Raw genomic sequence first — 18,950 nt, 5'->3', positions numbered from 1 at the left:
ACCAGTCAGACTTTCACTCACCAGGCGACATATTTGCTGTGAATTTCTTGTTTATTGCAACATCAGTAAAGGTAAGACCCCTTCCTGTTGTCTAAAATGTTTCTTTTTTGATTTAAAGTAATCAACAGCAATTGTTAATCCACTGAAGCTTCCCACTATTTCAGCATGGCCAGTTCACTGTTAATTCATGTGCGGCAAACTGGACATATTGCTTCTCCCTCCTTGAATGTTGACGGGCACTGATGCAAGTCCAAATCTGATTCTAGACCACCACTTTCAGTCAACAAAGGGGACATGTGACGGGTGGTAAATCTCTGGGGGATTATTGGTAAAAAGTGCCTCTCTGCAGATGCAGTACGAGGGGGAGATTAGCCTACTGACACATTAAGACACTGAGCCCCAGGAGACGTGTTTCCACTGGGATTCAGGCCATTTTAAGAGGCCATTTAATCTCGCAGTCTTAAAAGCCTACTTTTCTCAGGTCAAGTGAAAAACCCTGCCGGTGGGGATGTGATAATCCCATTTATTACTAATGCAAATGAACTTGCCTTGAATCAAGTGACATGGATTTGATACTAATTCGATGGACTTCTAATTGATTGAGATATCCTTGAAACAAGTCGAATAAAATTAAATGACATCATCCCGTTGGCGGATTTAAGTCAATGTATGAATTAACAAATAACTAAAAAGTCTATGTTGGGATCAAAGGAACTAAAGGGAGATTAGTTATGCTCTAATAAAAAGCCTTTAGGGAACGGGGGAAAGCAGAGACGGAGAGGATCTAAATGGAGAAGAAACTAGTGAATGACACAATCGCTGGTCACAGTGAGGTGTTGCTGTCAGCTTTCTGTTCTGGTATTCTGCTGACACTTTCTATTTCAAAGAATCTGTCGGTTGAACTACAGACACTCGGATGGCTCCATTCCTGCTGCATTTGAGAAGGCAGAGGATGTTTGTTATCCTGTCAAAAAAGAAAGAAACAAAGATGGCTCATCCATTTCAGAATGCCTTCCTTTAAAATGGGAAACAGAGACTATAATTAGAGTTCAAGCTCAAGGACATTGCTGAGCAGTTCTCCCTATAGCAACGTGTGTGTGTGTGTGTATATATATGTGTGGTTGAGTCACTCACTTCCATTTGTTTTTGGTTCCTCAGGCAGAGCTGACAAATTTAGATTGCAGCAAGTCTAAAAATGTTGAGAAAACAGAGCAGAAATACATCATTGGAGAGTAGTCAGTCATTAAGATTGTTTGCCTAACCCTGTCAACCGTTTCAGCCAGGACACGTCATACACGCTCAGACACAGAGTGAGGAGTACGTGTTTGTATCGTGTTTGTATTGGATCAGGTCTTTGTCATAGCACTTGTAATTGCTCTTTTTTAAGTCACTTTCTTTTTCTTATAAAACCAAAAGAAATAAGGGAACATGAAAAAGAAAAATAGCACAGTGATTCACTGCCTATTCCACAAAGAGTCGACCATTGTTTGTACGTTTTGGTGACATGGGGTACGCTACTGCATTTGTAACTTTAAAGGTACAAATTGGGGATATGAAATAGAGAGTTAGTACTTGTACAAGCTACTACCCCAGTGATGCGTATTTGTTCTCCAATATGTACACTTCTGATGTATGCCTCCTTCTGAGAATGTTGGTTACCTGCTCAGTTAAATGAAAGAAAAACTATTTAATTCAACTTAATTGTATGTCGTAAAAAAACCCCCTCTTCTTTGGAATTGGGATCAATAATTCGCTCCGTTCAGACCTCATGATCCTGTTCTGATGATGTCATGTTAAGTTTTAGACATTTGACCACCCTGACCATAGTACAAATGACACTATTTGGTTTAGTGTATACTCTGTCAGCGGCCAACATGATGAATCTGCCTACATGAAAGAATAACAGTGGAGCGGAACAGAAAAGGAGGTGCCAGGATTGAACCTGATCATTCATGCTGCAGTGGTTCCCAGTAGGTTATTCTTGTACCGTTGCTCTGGTGAAAACGGTTGTGTGTAATCGTGCTGGTCCATATCCGAAGACAAAGCCCAGAACTATGCACTCCATGGTTCACAGAGGAATACAGCAGGATATCACATTCTTTAGGACTTTAGGTCACATATGGTCAAAATAACAGTGACCTAAAGGTACTCTTAAGTGTGTGATGTCAATGTCAGGCCACATTTTCATATGGGGTTTTAAAGAACAGGTAGATTGTATGGATTATTCGATAATAATGTTCCCAGACAAATTTCCCAAAATGTCAAACTATTCCTTCAAGATTTTGGCCTTAATTTGTGTTAAAACAGTCACTTTGAGTTACTAATAATAACATTCATTTGCTAGCTGTATGTAAAATTCAGCTTTTCCTCACGTTGAAACAAGTTTCGCAAGAATGACTCAATTTGTATCAATGCTGTCGTTGATAAAATGATCAATTTTAAGGTCTTAGAAATCTTTCCAGCTCCTTTAACCTAATCACAGATAATAACCTTATCATGAGTAAAGAAGCAGAACTTAGTTCGTAGTTGGAACTTCATAGAAGTGATTTAGAGAATAACTTTGGAGATAGAGCCTCTCCCTTTGTTCTAATTATAGGACCGTCAATGCATAATACTAAAAATAAACCTTCAGGAAACATCAAAGTCATGTGAATAACTCACATTGTTATCAATCTACGGTCATGGTGTTGTGTCCTTATCACAGTCTGTGTTTTAGTTGATGGTGATGAGCAATGAGATTATCTGGTGTTTCTTCTGTGACTCATCGTCACCTCTGATCCGGTCACACGCCATAAAGAAGGTTTCCAGTGACTCAGCCTTTCGCTCAGTTCCTTGTTCTTTTGGCCTTGACCCCACTTTGTTTGAGCATCGCATCCCGTAAAAGTAGGATTACTAAGGCTGACCGGGTTTGAACTCGCGTACAGTATCTGTGTGGGCCAAAGATATTTAACATCTGCTGACCTGCAGAGAACATTCTCCCTTCCCCTGTGACTTTCATTCTTACACACCCTGCACGTCACTTCCCGTATAGGCTGCCCATATGACCGAGATCAGTCATGGAGGAACAGCAGCGAATCGATCTGACTTACATCACCGAACGCATCATCACCATTTTCTGCCCTCCTGGATGTCCAGAGAAGATCTACCTGCAGAACCTGCAGGAGATTATTCTCATGCTGCAGTCCAAGCATGGACACCACTACATGGTGAGCTGGAACACACACAAAGAGCTGGAAGAAACACTCAGATCCTGAGTAAAAATAGCAATACCACAGCGGAGAAGAATCACAGAATCAATATGTCTTGATTTGCAATTTCTTAATTTGTCCTTCCTCCTTCAGCTCATCAACCTCTCACAGAAAAACAAAACTCTCACCCAAATGAACCACAAGGTAATGATGCCAGTCCTGACTACCTATTTGAGAGGTAATGTGTTGAAGTGTATATGTGTGTGACAGTGTGTGTGGTTTGTCTGTCAGGTTTTGGACACAGGTTGGGTGGATCTCCTGGCCCCTGACCTGGATCACATCTTTAGCGTGTGCACGACAATGAAGAACTGGCTGCAAACACATCCGAAGCACGTCCTGGTGTTACACTGCAGGGTAACACGTCACTGGTTTCCTCTGCACACACTGACACTGACATCGTTTTTTAAAAATCAATCTATCGGTGAAAATGTTAAATTCATTCATCCTGATTCTGCGGTTGGACTCCACAGGGATGTAAAGGCCGGCTCGGAGTTCTGGTGGCTTCTTACATCCACTTCAGCAACATGTCAGCCAGGTAACACTGATGCCATGTGAATCCATTCAAATGGTGTGTGTGTGTGTGTGTGTGTGTGTGTGTGTGTGTGTGTGTGTGTGTGTCTCACCGGAGATGATGACGTAACCATTTACAATATGTAAATGATGTCACTGCTGACTAGTCTGCTACTAATCATCCAGATCTGTCAACATCAATATTGCATTTAAATTTGGCACAGATATTTGGGGTTCCCAAAGGATGAATGTGAAAGCGACTGTCTGTTGTTGGACATAGTGTATTTGCAGATCAAAGAGCGCTGACAGAACAATAGAGTGAACAGAGGCTGATTCACTGCACAACAGCCAAAGGGCAGGAACAGGACGGCTGATTGAGGAGACTTTGTACGAGACTGTTATTTGATTTTCGGGCCGGGATCCTGTTGCCGCTGGACACGAGCAAATTTATTGACTCTTGATTTACCTGCATGACAGAGTCTGGGCCTAGAAGACACAACATTTTTCACATTTTGGTGGAAAGCATTTTTGGAGCAAACATTACAGCCTTTGTGGTTGATGTGGCTGCATGTTTTCTATTTTATGGTTTAAATGTGAGTCATAAAAAGTTATTAACATCCTCTTTTGCATGTCTAAGCGTGGGATGATGGGATAGGTTAGTTCGACGCAAATCAATATCCACTGAAAATGCCGAATAAAGAGGAAGATGAGGTTGGTTTCTGCAGTGGTGGCGTGCTTGTGTACTGTTCATGGCTGACTCATTGATGACAAATGTCTGTGACCATTGTCCCTCTATGTGCTTGTGTGAGCGAGTGCAGGTATGCAAAGTTGTATACAACTGAGTGAAGTCTGATTGTCGGTTGGGGCTGACAGGTTTGAAAATTAAAACAAAATCTGAGCGGGACGTCTAAAAGATGTGAGTTTACCAGACTTGTAGCCCGCTGAGGGTAGTGGCTCAAGGCTACAGTAGCTGCTGCTGGGATAACACACACACACATCTCTGAGCTGTCAGACGTTGAGTTGCATTGTGGGTAATATATATTCATTTTTCAAGGAAGAAGAAAATGCAATGCAAAACAGATTTTCCCCAAATTTAAGCTGACATATTTGGTGCTCGAGATAATTCTGTGGTTGAGAAAACAATATCACCACAGGGTCTATTTCGTATGTTCTAGAGCTTTCAATCACACCACATGATCTTCATCTCTGTGGGTGTGGCTGCACAGCATGAGTTTTTGCTGAGTGGCCCACCAGAGGCAGGCATCTCAGAGATAGATATCTCAAAACCCTCGGCACATAAAAATAGATACGACTTAGATACGACTTCAGGTACGTTTAGGTGAACTGAGGAGTGTGAAATGCATCACCATCTGAATATATGCCTCTCTCTCAGTGCAGAACTTTCTCTCGACCACTTTGCCATGAGGAGGTTCTACAATGACAACCTCTCGGCTCTGATGACCCCCTCGCAAAAACGGTAAGAACAGGGTCTGTTGAGCAGGACCACTGCAGGTCAAAGGTGAGCTCTGGTTCAGGCCTCGGCCTCTGATCTTCGGTGTAGGCCGAGGAATCCGATGTGACTGTTGACCTCAGGGTGAAGGGTCACGAATCACCTGATTTATCCCCTTGTGAAATAGTTACTATAATAAAGCTACAATAAGGTATAAAACAAGGAGAATGACTCAATGAACACTTGTATCCAGTCACAACAGCATGAATGTGTTTCTCTGTGCTCTCCAGGTATGTGTGGATGCTGGGAAGCATGTTGAAGGGCGGACTGAGGATGTGTCCCTCGCCGTCTTTCCTCCTGTGTGTTGTTCTGCACGGTCTTCCCAAAATACGACCAGATGGAGGTAAGCAGATGTCTGAACTGAATATGAGGAAGCAAATAGCAGTAGCTGGCCATTGTACAAGCCCCCTACAGGGCATACACTGTATTCTTATTTACATCTTACTGAGGAAGAAAAAGGAAAGCTTAAAAGGTAAAACCTGTAACGTCCAAAAGTCGTCTAAATCAAGTCAAAGTCTCAAACAGCTCTGCTTTAATGACATGCTTCTTGAACAATGCTGAACATTTTCTTTCTCAAGTGAACGCCATCTTTTGTGATGAAAGTCTTCCTTTTCCCAGCATGTAGTCTGTTCCTGAGAGTCTACCAGAGTCTACAAGCTGTTTGCACATCAGCAGTCTAGTAAGAAACCACATCAGATCACATTGTAATCTCCTAACATGGCAGGATGTTATTCAGAACAGAATATAGTGTGTAATGTGTGTTTGTATCACTCTCAGCCATGTTAATGCAGCCCAGACAGACCGCCTCTACTTTGTGCTCCAGCCAGCTCAGCTGCTCAAAGGGGACATCATGGTGAGTGGCAATGTTTTCTTTCGATCCTTTAGGTTTATATGTAAAGGTATTGTTTTCTACTGCAGTATCAGGAACAAATTGTAAAATGTTTATTGTGAGGAACCATTAGAAGCCAACCTTGCAGAAATCCTATTTTACTTGCCTTTTTTGCGAATGTATCGATTATATTTCTGATGTATGTATTAAGGAAAATTAATATATATTTAAAAGAAAAGCTTGCCTATTGACAAATTTCACATTTTTTGGTTAAAAGACTTGGAATCAATTACGGTAGTTAGAAGTGTACCAAAAATCTGTCTCTTTCTTTCTATAATTTGCATCAAATTGCACAATTCTTTCAAGGACAATTCTTAGAAATTTTCCTAAATATCGGACCTGTAAAATTGTAAAGTCTTATATGTTTAAAATGTATTTAAAAAACATGACAAAATAAATCACAAATATTAAAGACATAAATACTCACAAATTCAAAATGAATAAAATAAAACATAGTTCAAACCTAAATTGACAGGCAGTGGTTATTTACTGGCCTCTTATTTCGCGTTAATGACGATGCAGCAGAAAGCAATTGTTCTCAGTGAATCTAATTAGAGCAGCACAAGACGTGTGTCATCTTCTGTCTGATTTCAGGTGGTTTGTTATGATAAAAACAGCCAGTCAGCCAGCCGTCAGGTCGTCTTCCGTCTCCAGTTTCATACGGGCCTCGTACTCGGACACGCCCTCACTTTCTGTAAGGCCGACCTGGACTGTGCCAGTGAAGGTATTTATAAGCTGCACACTGTTGTTTCAGCCACTATCACACTCTGCAGCAATATCCATCTCAATCAGTAACTAATAACTCCTTCAGTCTTCTTCCAATGTAAATAACACCTATCAGAACTAACCTTGGACCCTGTATCAGCTGTGCTGGTGTGCAGCTGTGAAATACGCATGGAAATAATGTCCAGTGTGCAAAGTTTAGTGTCCAGCTGTCTGATTTTGTTATTATTCCAGATGCCCGGTTCCCAGAAGATGGAAAAGTGGAGCTGTTGCTTTCCGACAGCCCTGAAAAGATTACAGGTACACTTCTTCTGAAGCAGTGAACTGAAGGCACCAGCACACACGGCTACAGTGAACTGGATAACAGAACCGTGAAAACATATGTCGGTGAAATGTGTTTCAGGAGTTTTTCAGAGGTTTTGCCAAGCTTTATTAATCCAGTATCCACTATATATTGGTCCAAGCTTTCATACTTTTATTGTTATTCAAAAGAAACACGATAGAAAGTCTACCGCTATAAGGCTCTGTTTAGCAGGTGTACACCATATGTACTATCTGAGCTCAGCGAGTTTGCTTGTTAACATTTAATAATTAGCATAGTACCCAAAAGACAGCTGAGGCTGATGGGGAATGTCATTGGTTTTTCAGGTATTTAGTCATCAATCAAAGCATTGGATAAATATTTTGACCTCATTGCGGCGCTATGGGAAAAGTCAGGGAAGCCGTTGTGATTCATCCTCTGGGGACAATGAATGTGTGAACCAAATGTCATGGAAATAGTTCTGATATTTGAATGGGGGTTAGAAACCGTGGGCCGACAGACCCGAAAAAATAAAGTTCTCCAGTAATTTAGGAGGTTTTGTTTATTCGCCTGTCATCTTGTCTGACCCCGTCGTTGGGAACCACTGCTCAAACTGACACATCCAAACACCTGGACACCCAGAACACACCCACACATGCACAAAAACCCCCCTCATCCACACACATGAATGAATGAATAACACAACCATCAAGTTTAACAAACAGTCACCCAGGTGGGGGCAGTGTTGGACATCGGGAGGAGGGCACGACAGCCAAACTGGCACTCAGCGCTCACAATCACACTCCTCGCCTCTCAACAGGAAGCAATATGAGGAGTTATCACACACACACATCTGACAGGAATTCTGACTGGAGATACTGTACACGCTAAAACACAGAGGCGGGCAAAACCAGGACACACACACACACACGCACATGCAAGACACCGACATTGAGCAAAACCAGAATTAAAGCTCACACTGTTTCTTAAATCAAACTTCAAATGAGCTCTGGTGTGTGCCGTTGCTGTTTAACTGACTCCTGACCAGGACTGCCTCTTTGTCTGCTGCTCTGTTTGTCATTTCCATGTGCAGGCAGAGAGCTGTGGGACAACGGACGCTGTGTGACGGTGGACTATGACACCTTAGACCCTTTGGTTCGACGAGATTCATACCAAGACACGGCTTCTCTTGAGACAGGTGAGCTGCATTCTAATGTTTTTATTCCTTTTCTTTCACTTTCTCTTCCTGTTGTTCTCGAGTCCCGTTGTGTTATTATTAGACACATTCGTCAGGATTCAACAGCAAAGCACTACCTTTGAAGACACAGCACATGATGGGAGGTAAATGAACGTGTCTGCTCTGCTCTTACACAATGGTGACCTTTACTCTGTTCCCATGGTGGCATTAGGTAAACTAGAATGCCAATCCAGGGCTGCTTCGTTTTGACTTTTAGAAGTTGTACCTCCTTCACCACTAATGATTTGGCCTCCATCAATTCCTGACAGGCTTGTCTGGTTCTTTAACTCTTAGGGCTCTCCTCGGTTGACGCTGCCTTTGGCGGCCAGAAAGGAGAGCGGTGAGAGTCAACTGAAACAGTACAACTGTGAGCCGGACTGACAAACACCGCTTTAACTACACACATGATTTCCAGTAAATGGTGTAAAACATGGAAAATCACGGGCATAGTCCTGCAATGATCCTCCTACTAATCTGTTTTTATACAATGGATCAAAAGTCTGCATGTAATGTAACATCAGTTGGTCTCAGAGTTGAGTCTGAACGAGAGAGAACTAGATCAGCTGAGAGCGCAGGCTTCCGCCAAGGCCATGCCCTATCTTGCACTGTTAATAAAAGTGAAAAAAAGAATTAGTTTCCACCCCGTGATTCGTATCCGCTCCACAGAAACAAACAAACAAAAAAACACATTCAGAAGGGCACAACCCCTTCAGTGAAAGAAATACATCAGTTAATGTATCTCCGGCTGCTCTCCAGAAGTCGTATTCCTCTGCGGGTGCAGATCCAGTCTGGGAGATGGTCTGTTTCGACTCTGGTCTTGGCTGTGGTCAGTGCTGTGGGTAATTGTCTGGTCAGCAGAGTGACAGTTTACAACTGTTGTGGTCATGACTGTTCCTGGGAATGGGCGTAAATGACGACTCAGCCAGACCAGACCCTTGTATTTGGAGGTGGCTGTTTGTCAAAGAGTTTCCATTTCGGTGGAATAACCGTTCGCACACACAGAAAAACACCAGCTCAAAAACACACATCCAGACAGCTGAAACAATCACTTAAAGCGGCGGTTGAGGTTTTAGTTCCAGCTGTTTTATGCCGCTGCTAAATCTGCTCTGCCAAGGCATGCCATTTAGATGGGCCGATCACTGGGGCAGAAATTCCCAAAAGTGGCACGCAAACGCACATTTACACACATGCTCACATGAACGCAAACACACACACATGACCATTACCTTTAACCGTCAGCACACACGCATGCAACATGAGCATAATGAGGGTGCCAGCAAGTTAGCAACGCAGCCAGTCGCAAGAATGTTGTTTTCAACCGCAGGTGGTTCTACTTTACCCTCTCAGCCCACTCACACCCCTCCCCTCCACTGCCCCTATCTCTCCATCTCCCCCATCTTCTTTTGCTCTCCTTTGCTTCTCTTCCCGTTCATCATGGTCTTCATTTTTTTCCAGCTGAAGCGTGTTGCTTTCAGGTTCAAGTTGCAGGTTGCAATTTGTCCAATCTGTCCCCTTCCCCCTTCTGCACACAAGTCTCTCCAGAGCCCGCCCCCATGTTTACATTCCCCTCTCCATATTTGGCCAGCTCAAGGTCCTTGTGCTTTGTGTTTCCCTTCTTGAAAGTGCATTGTGTGTGTGTGTGTGTGTGTGTGTGTGTGTGTGTGTGTGTGTGTGTGTGTGTGTGTGTGTGTGTGTGTGTGTGTGTGTGTGTGTGTGTTGCACACACTCTTCCACCGGTGTGCAGATATATGTGCTTCCATGCAGCCTGGTGAATGATCCACCCTTCGATTTCCTTCTATTGCTTTCCCTCTTCGACATGAAAATGCATGAGCGCACACCCTCTGCACAGCATTGCCTACCTGTGTCGGCCGGGACAGGATGCAGGGGGGAAAGAGGAGGAGGGATGAGGCAAAGCAAGGGTAATTCTGTAGTGACGGAGAAGGCGGGGATTGGTAGTGCAGGGACTGAGCAGGCGAGGAAGTAGTGACACGAGAGAGGGGAAAGAGAGAGGGGGGGGCGACACTGGGGGGCTGTTAGCACCTTAAGAGAAAGAATGTTCTTTCTTGTCTTCCTGTGGCAGCCTGAGAGGACGACAGCAGAGGAGCAAACTTCAACTAAGCTGGTCTGAATCTTCTTCAGCCTCCCTTTTTCCTCTTTCCGTCTGTCTCCTCATCCTTTTCATTCTGTCCTCGTCCTTGCCCCCTCTTTCAGCTTGTCATCTGTTTCTCTTTTCCTCTTTCTCTGACTCCGGAGGGAGGCTTCAGAGAGCATTTCCATCCTGTTTCTAGTCCACAGTGGGAACAGTGAAAGTTTACTGACGGACTGCTGGTGAGTAAGTGAGCTGCTTTTTGACGCTAGTTTGGTATTTTTCGACAAAAGTTCTTACACTCTTGGAGAAATTTACACAAAGTGTTTACCAGTGTGTGTGTGAGAGACCTAGGAGACCAGCTGTGAGGTTTTACCATGCATGTCTGGTATTTGAGTTTTATTGCCTCTCTGGACTTAAGAGCTGCTCATACAGCTCTGGTATGCTCTGTATGTATTGTTACGGTCACTGTACGAGGCACTCTTATCTCATTTGAATGTAACGACCTTTATCAGGAAAGGACTTGCTTGTTTAGTTCTAATACGCACTGTCTAGTACATTTAGCGGTGCAACTTCCTATAGTTTTCATTCAAGAAAAGTCTAAAACCAAAATGTATTCTGTTTCCTGTCATATTTGACAAAAAAAACAAACAGCAAATCTTTATAATTGTGAAGCAAGTACAAGGGAATGCTGGGCATTTTTCCATGAAAAAACGACTTCAATAATTGGTTCATTTGATTCATTTCTTTTGATGGAACAACTGATTAATCGATTGATTGTCCCAGGTCTAGTAGGTTTCCAACTTGCTGTAAGACTTAGAAATACACTCTCTTGTTGCACAAGACAGTTAAAGAGTATGTGTGTGTGTGTGTGTGTGTGTGTGTGTGTGTGTGTGCGCGCAATCAGCTCTATCTGACCTCAGGTACACGTCTATGATGGACGCGTCCTTTGCATGACACACACACACAGACAACTAAACACGCATGCATCCGTCAGCCTACACAAAGGGCCTCTGTGTTATCGACATGGAGTGTGTCTGAAGTGATGTCTGTGGTCTAACAGGTGGTGTTTGTGTGTGTGTGTGTGTGTGTGTGTGTCATGGTGAATCACATATAGTAGTGCAGGGATATATGTAGTAAGAGTATCTTCAATACAAAGGTGTTATTTGTGCTAAAGTTAAAAATGAGTTAGTTCGTCAAGATTTTACATTTAGCTTTGATCAACTCACTAAAATCTCCCCAATCAGTGTTCTCCGTGCAGCTCTGTTCACAGATTAGAGCGATAGGAGTTACAAAATGTTGATATGCTCCTTTGCTGTAGCTCACCTTCAGTTGTTACAGTGATGTCACAGCAATACGCTTTGTGATTTGTAAACATTTTGCCTTTAAGGCGACATACATGCACATAAACCACTAATTGGTGGAACTGCTGCATCCTACATCATTAAATATGAAATAGCAGTTTTGGGGGTTTTTTTGAGGTTGAAGACTCCCTGATTTCATCACGTCCTCCTCACATCTGACATCAAAGCGACACGCTTGCTTCTATAGGTCACCTTCTCATCTGTTTTCACTCTTCCGTCAACACATAAATCTTCTGCTGACCGCCGTCATTTTGTCTTCACAGCTCCACCTCACGTCCTGGACCCTGGAAATGGCAGTTTGTTTGCCAGAGTGAGGAAGAAGAGTAGTGAGGAAGGAGCGTCGTTCCGCCTGACCACCAGCAGCCCCAGCTGCAGTGACCGAGCACCTTCTGCCAGCAGTGACTCAGGCCTGTCTGTTGCGTCTCAGGGGTGGACCGGAGCCGGACGGAGCAGGGGGGCTGCACGGGACAAGTGTACCCAGGCAGGGAAGCTGCTCTCCGGGTTGGACTTTGAGATTGCTCAGCCTCTTCTGGAGGTCATGACTGAGCTTGCTGCGTCCAGCGGATGGGAGGGGGAGATGACTGGAGACGACTCTGAACTGGGACACGCTACCAATGGAGAGGCCTCGTCCAGCGAGAGGGAAACTGACATATTAGATGATGAGGACGACGTAGATGGCGTAGCACCTCCCGCTTCAGACATGCCGAGCTCAAGCAGCATCTGCTCCCTCTCCTCTGAGAACCTGCCTGAAACTCAGAGATCAGCCCACGCCGAGTACTCCACACACTCCTGGGTTCGGCAGCAGCAGATGGTTGACGTCGTCACTGACGCCTCCCTTCAAGTTGATGGGGAAGAGAGGTTGAGCCGGCTGAGAAAACAGAGGCCGCCGCCTCTGGTGGCTCCTAACACCCCACCTCGAGGACTCAGCAGCAGGGAAGCGGTGCAGAGGGGGCCGGCGAACGAGGATGGCGGGCACAACGTCACACAACACACAGATGTTACACGCGGCATACAGTCCGTTAGTACCGCACTCGCTTCATCTTGCCAAGATGAGGATTTGTCGTCGTTAACTACAGATATTGACGAGTCCATAGAGCAGCTGAACCTGCTGATTCTGGATCTGGACCCCACCTTTATTCCCGTTCCTACCAGCTGTGCCCCCCTGTCCCGCTCCGCCTCCCTCCACTCCAACGGCCTCAGCCACACGGGAAATACACATCTGTCAGGTAAGAGAGTGATAATGAGTGAAGCGTCACACCACAGAATAAAAATGCGAGTTTCAAACGATGCCGAGTCCTTATCTTGCCTAGCAGAATGGCTCTAGCGTTGGTGCTGTTGATCGGTTTGTCCACCAGGCTGAAATCTCCAACAACTATTGGGTGTATTACCACGAAATTTTGTACAGACAGTCATGGTTCCCAGATGATGAGTCCTACTGACGTTGGTGATCCTCTGACTTTTTCTATAGCGCCACCAGCAGGTTGACGGTTGGGTTTTGAGTGAAATTTCTCAACAACTCTTGGGTGGTTTGTCATGAAATCGGGTACACACATGATCCAATCTTTGGCTTCATGACGAAATACCTGCAGAACTACTGTCATTCCCATCCGCCTCAGCTGCACTTTGTGTACCTTGTATACCTGCTAAGCCTCAGCACATTAACATTGCTACATTAGCATTTAGCTCAAAGCCCTGCTGTGTTGAAGAGCGGACAGCGTGCAGTGGATGTTTACGAGGCTGATCAAACCTCAGCACTTATAGCCAACATTTTCTGTGTTGCTAAACACAGCTATCACTAAAAATGTACGTATTTTTGACCCTTTACCTTGGTTCAATATAACAGTACCTTTACACAGCTCTACTTAAAACATAGACATAAAACAGTCCACTGTAATACTGTGACTGGCTGAAATGCCACGCTAAAGAAAATACATGTGTGCCAACAAGCTGGCTGGCAGATGAAGCTTGTACGTTGGACGTGTTATATTGTGGCGCTCAGTACAGCCTGCACGTACAGAGAAACATTCATAACCCAGACCGAAGTACTGAAGCGCTGCCCGATTGTGGAAATCTACATCTGGGTTTGTTAAAGAACAGAAGGTGTGTTTGCTCGTGCGCACAGTGTTTGCTGAAAGGGTGGAAGCATGCGATTAAACAGTTAGTGAATATTCCTGCAATGTAACATGTGTTTGCCCTTCAATCCGTCTTATTGTGAATGGAAATGTACAGCGGTGGAAGAGAAGGTTACATAAGTGAAGTATGTGTGGAGAAGGAGCAATCTGACCTCTCACCTCAGTGAAGCTGTCATGAGCCCATAACATGAGAGAGCTCAAAGCAGATCTAGGTCCAGAATCAATCCACTGCATACCTTCTGATTAAACTATAACACAATAGTTAAAACCCTGACAAAGAACAGGAAGTTTTAATAGTGCAGGTCAACTATTTTGAACCTGGGATAAGGCAAACACGTTTAACATGTGTTCTGTATAACAGCAGCGGTCGGGGAGCCGTCGGGACTCTTAACTGTCGTAGTTCAGGATTTTAACATACTGGCCTATTCATCATTGAGACCTGCATGCCTGTTGCTTTCACAGCACATCAGGATAAAATTATTCCACCTTTTGTGACGCACCATGAAACCTAACAGACTTGTGGACGTCAAAAAAAAGAGCTGATTTTAAAATGATTCAGGCCCATCGGTCTGCAATCTGTCTGTCTGCCTCAAGGCCTCCGGATCAAGAAGCTAGAATGACCTCAACAACTTTGCCAGACTCTGTTGTGAAGCCTACAGACTGAAATTTACTATTACACAACATTGCCTAAAATAAATGCACCCGATTTCATTCTCTCCAGAATTGTCTCCAACACACCTGCTCATGCAATTCAGGCATTATGTAATTGGTTCATGATAGCCAAATACCTCATACCATACAGGCTACAATATAATCGGATGCAATTCAGATTTATTTCTATTATTTTCAACCTGCAGTCTGCCTGTATTGCTCATTCAGCTACAGAGCAACAGTTGTAATAACTGCGTGAACAAGTATCAATTCGACATGGAGCCAATAATGTGTGAACAGAGGGGGAAAGGTGTGTTTGGCTGTGCAGACAAATGATGACTTGATTACGACTCAAAAGTTTGGCACTTGGGACTTGATTTGGGACAGCTTTGTCAAGACCCGCGACTTACTTGCAAAACCTTTTAAAATCCTGAACCTGAACATGTCACAGTGATGATTCCCGTTTCCATGAGGTACGTCTGCCATCTTTGGCTCTCCATCACTGTTTCTTGTCCCCCCGCTGGCGCATACGGCAGATTTACTCCCTCTGATATCCACTGGGACGCAGCCAGGAGGAAGAGGCACATTTCTGGCGCGACCTCCACCCTTGATGTGACATCATCGCTTCCCGGCTCTTTGCATGCGGAGCAGCTGGTGCATCAAAGCTAACCCCGAGTGGGCCCGGTGGTTCTTATGGGAGCTCCTGACAGTCCAGAGCATCCGTGACAGCTCCTGCATCTTCAACCCCGCGGCCATGTGCCTCGCGGGGTTACATTACCGCTGACATTTAACCTCTGACCTGTTTTTTGTACAGCGCCAGGTCGATGAGAGGTCTGGTGGCTCTTCTCCCGATCATGGAATTTGAGCGCAGGAAACGGAGCATGTGTTTTTGTATGTATGTGGGTAGGCGAGTTTGAGAATCTCCCGAGGGCATGATTGAAGCACTACCACTAATATTTCACTGCTGAGTTACTGCAGCGGTTTGAAACGTGTGTTTTTCAAAGCCGTGTTTTGAGGCAGGAGTTTGTAAGTGATCAGGAATGCTTTTGAAGTTTTGACACAACACTTCGCTCTCCAGTGTGTCTGCATCGCGCGCTCCTTCCTCCTCTGTCTCTAATCTTTGGAGTTGAAGTCTTCAAAAGTGAATAGCCTCCTCACAAGTACAGCGGGTATCAAGTGATACTCGACACTGTACAAAAAAAAAAAAAAAAACACCCTCAGCTGGCCCTCTGGTGCAGAAGAGGAACCGGATTAGTTTCAGTTGGACTGGTATGCGAGCTTGAGATGCTCACAATGAAAGCGGAGTTCACAATGTTCCACATTGCTGTTTATAGTTGATATGCACAATTAAGCGTGGTCCCATATATGGTCGACCTCAATCGACCAGTGAGTTAAATGTTACGGTGTGTATTTGGTGTTTCCATAGTCTTCCAAGGTTGCGTTACAGTAACATTTGATCATTTCTGCAATATAACTTGTGTTCTAGCTGAGTACAAGAGCTGTCGAGAGTTTTACAAATTGTTCAGTGTTTCTAGCGTGATAACCTTCTAACTGCGCTACTCATGGCACAAGTAAACCAGCTACCAAGGCAAACGAAAAGTTCGTTCATTTTATGATTCTGGCTGTCAAGCTAAAAGAACTCAAGTGTTTCTTCCTTGCCTGATGATGGACTCTGAAAAGAGAACTGCGCCGATCGTCCGACAGATGTTTTTTTCCGACGACTCGCCATAATGTTCCACCATCTGGTCACAGTGAAGTCTTGTTTGGTCACACAGGGTCTGACCTGACGACAGGAGCTGCCCAGTGCCGTTTAGACGCTTTTGTCAGAGACAAACACGCTAACGCATGAACCACTGTCATCACCTTTAATTGCCATTTCCCAACAATGCGTCAGTGCTGTTTAATGCTGTGTTTGTGTTAGACCGAACTGTTTGCGGACATTTCATTTCATGGAAGAATGCATGACTGTGTTTGATTCGTTGGCTGATTATATTCCAGATTATAATCTGTCTGACTGTCTGGCTCTCCTTATCTGCCTCCCTCGCCCGCCCTCCCCTCTCTCGTTATCTCAGGTTGGAAGCAGCAGATGCAGGTCAGTGACGTGACGGACTACGATGGTCGCCATTCTCCAGGACGGAGGCGGGGTGGTGCTCAGAGCTTCAGAGGCTCGCCCGTCTGCACGCCCCCCTTCTCACCATCTCAGGTGATCCCAGTTCCTCGCAGACACTTTGACACAAATGTACTGTTTTCAGCAAGACAGCTGTTTTGAGAAAAAAAGCTGTTAAAATGTACACTATACCTGCTCAGCAGCAAACAGCAGAGAGACACAGTTAGAGACTCGCTGGTGAACATAGGGGAGCATTTAGCAGGAGTATGTGGAGACCAAACATATGTCTTGATTTTAAAAAATAAATAAAAAATGCATCGACGGGGGTTGATGGCTCTTGTAGCAGTCTGGAGCGCTGCTATCCGTCAGCTGCAGTTCCAAAAAGAGACGTAGAATGTCACATGCTAATTTACATACATGAGGAACTTGTATGATTGTTTTTTAAACTGTTTCTGTGCAATGTACTATGACACCTAAGAATCCTCACTTTAGATGTGTAGTTTCATGTGCAAATGTGAAAGATACCAAATTATCTTTTTGGTTATCTTGTAACAAGCAATATTTAGTTGGTAACTTTGCAATTGTTGCATGTCATTTTTTGGTTTATTAATGATGTTATTGCATCTCAAACTGCTGTTTGAATTCATGTGGATTTATTTACTTTTTTTATTGTTTCAGACTTATGCTTGAGCTTGTTTAACGTCGGTCTTGCATCGAATACAACGCCAATTTGGTCTTAATGTCTTGACTTGTCTTGAACTCCCAAAACTTCCAAAGACTGTGAATGTTATTGAACTACATAAAAGAAAAAGATGTATCACTTTAAAATCAGTTCAAATGTCTGTAAAGATTATGATGATGTAACTTTATCTGCATCTCTGTAGATGTTTCTTTTCCACCTTCCTCCCTCCCTCTTCTTTTTTTTTTGATGTTTCTGCTCTTGCACTCACTGAAGATACGGCTGGGTGGCATGAATGGCCAAACTGTTTACACCAAAATAGAGGCTGTAGCCACAGATCACAAGACTGATGTCTGCTGATGTGTGTGTGTGTGTGTGTGTGTGTGTGTGTGTGTGTGTGGGCTTCTTCGCCTGTAAGACTTACAAAAACATGTTTTTGACTTTTCCCCTTATTTTCTTTCTTACTTTCTTTTGTTCTGTTGTTCTTTTTTTAAAGCATGGACAGCTCTACAAAACCAACACTGTGGACTATCGGGGACAGACAGACAGCCCTGACATTGTCCCTGCTACTCCGTCCTTCCCAGTGTCTCCTCCGACGCCCTACGGTAAGAGATAAGGTCAGAATGGACACTTGATGCGTCTTGATGTGGGTGTGTCCTCAGTTTGGAATCTTGTCAGCGTCTGCCTTCTCTTCCCAGTGAAACATTTCTCAGAGTTGTCCCAGCTCAAGACTGGCGGGCAGTGGGACCAACACAGCTGGACACAAGGTACACTTCCCAGAGAGAGTGTGTGTGACCATATGCTGTACATGTATGTGTGTGTGTGTGTGTGTGACTGGCGAGACCATTAGAGTTTAAACGCTTGAGCTCCTGATTGCTGCCGGACAGGGTTCAAGGGCTGGCTGGAATGTCCTCTTGGCATAATTTACCATATACACACACACACACACACACACCTGTGTGTGTCTGTCCTTTGGCCTGTCCTTTGTTGGCTGGATGTGTATGTGGGCATGGCTCTGTTTGTGGTAAGTCGGGTCTGGCTTGAGGCAGACAGATGGCGTGTTTATTATTTTCAGGTTTGAGGTAAAAAGCGGTTGGATGAGTTGATAAAATGGATTGGGACATCCATGAAGGGACAGCTGATACTGGACTCTAATAATAGTTGACGGTAACAGAGGAAGAGACCACTGCAGGCAGGATGTCCACTCACTTCCTGTTCTGGGAGGAGAGGGGAGGGTCTTTTGTTACTGGGACATCCTGCCCGAGGAGATATGTACCACACAGCTGCAGAAGAAATTTACTGTGGTGTCAAAAAACACAAGCGTCTTTCAGCGGCTGTGTCTCATATCTGATCCGAGTGTCATGTGCTTTTGTGCTTTTACCGCAGAGGGAAAAAAGACAACATATGATGCGACAATAATTAGCACGGGGAGGGTGCTACTGTGGGAACACGACCAAAATCTTGGACAACAATGATTTCAACACTTTCTGTTGACTCATTCTGTTGTGAAGTA

General features: G+C 44.3%; 1 protein-coding gene across 1 annotated transcript in view; it reads left to right on the top strand.

Annotated features, from left to right (window-relative positions):
* Window positions 1-3,056: 3,056 nt before the first annotated feature.
* Window positions 3,057-18,950, top strand: part of tns3.2 (tensin 3, tandem duplicate 2) — a gene marked incomplete at its 5' end in the record, with an annotated part of 35,550 nt that continues 19,656 nt past the window's right edge. The window contains 15 exons of the mRNA XM_079267407.1: window positions 3,057-3,206; window positions 3,342-3,392; window positions 3,480-3,602; window positions 3,719-3,783; window positions 5,152-5,235; window positions 5,499-5,611; window positions 5,887-5,947; window positions 6,046-6,121; window positions 6,752-6,881; window positions 7,115-7,180; window positions 8,275-8,379; window positions 12,132-13,094; window positions 16,724-16,854; window positions 17,934-18,042; window positions 18,136-18,204. Coding sequence (XP_079123533.1) covers window positions 3,057-3,206; window positions 3,342-3,392; window positions 3,480-3,602; window positions 3,719-3,783; window positions 5,152-5,235; window positions 5,499-5,611; window positions 5,887-5,947; window positions 6,046-6,121; window positions 6,752-6,881; window positions 7,115-7,180; window positions 8,275-8,379; window positions 12,132-13,094; window positions 16,724-16,854; window positions 17,934-18,042; window positions 18,136-18,204 — 2,296 coding nt within the window. The remainder of the gene's footprint in view (window positions 3,207-3,341; window positions 3,393-3,479; window positions 3,603-3,718; window positions 3,784-5,151; window positions 5,236-5,498; window positions 5,612-5,886; window positions 5,948-6,045; window positions 6,122-6,751; window positions 6,882-7,114; window positions 7,181-8,274; window positions 8,380-12,131; window positions 13,095-16,723; window positions 16,855-17,933; window positions 18,043-18,135; window positions 18,205-18,950) is intronic.

This window comes from Melanostigma gelatinosum (genome assembly GCF_949748355.1).
Source record: "Melanostigma gelatinosum genome assembly, chromosome: 4".
NCBI lineage: Eukaryota > Metazoa > Chordata > Actinopteri > Perciformes > Zoarcidae > Melanostigma > Melanostigma gelatinosum.
Note: the sequence above shows the minus strand (reverse complement) of the source record. Positions and strands in the feature narration are given on the sequence as shown.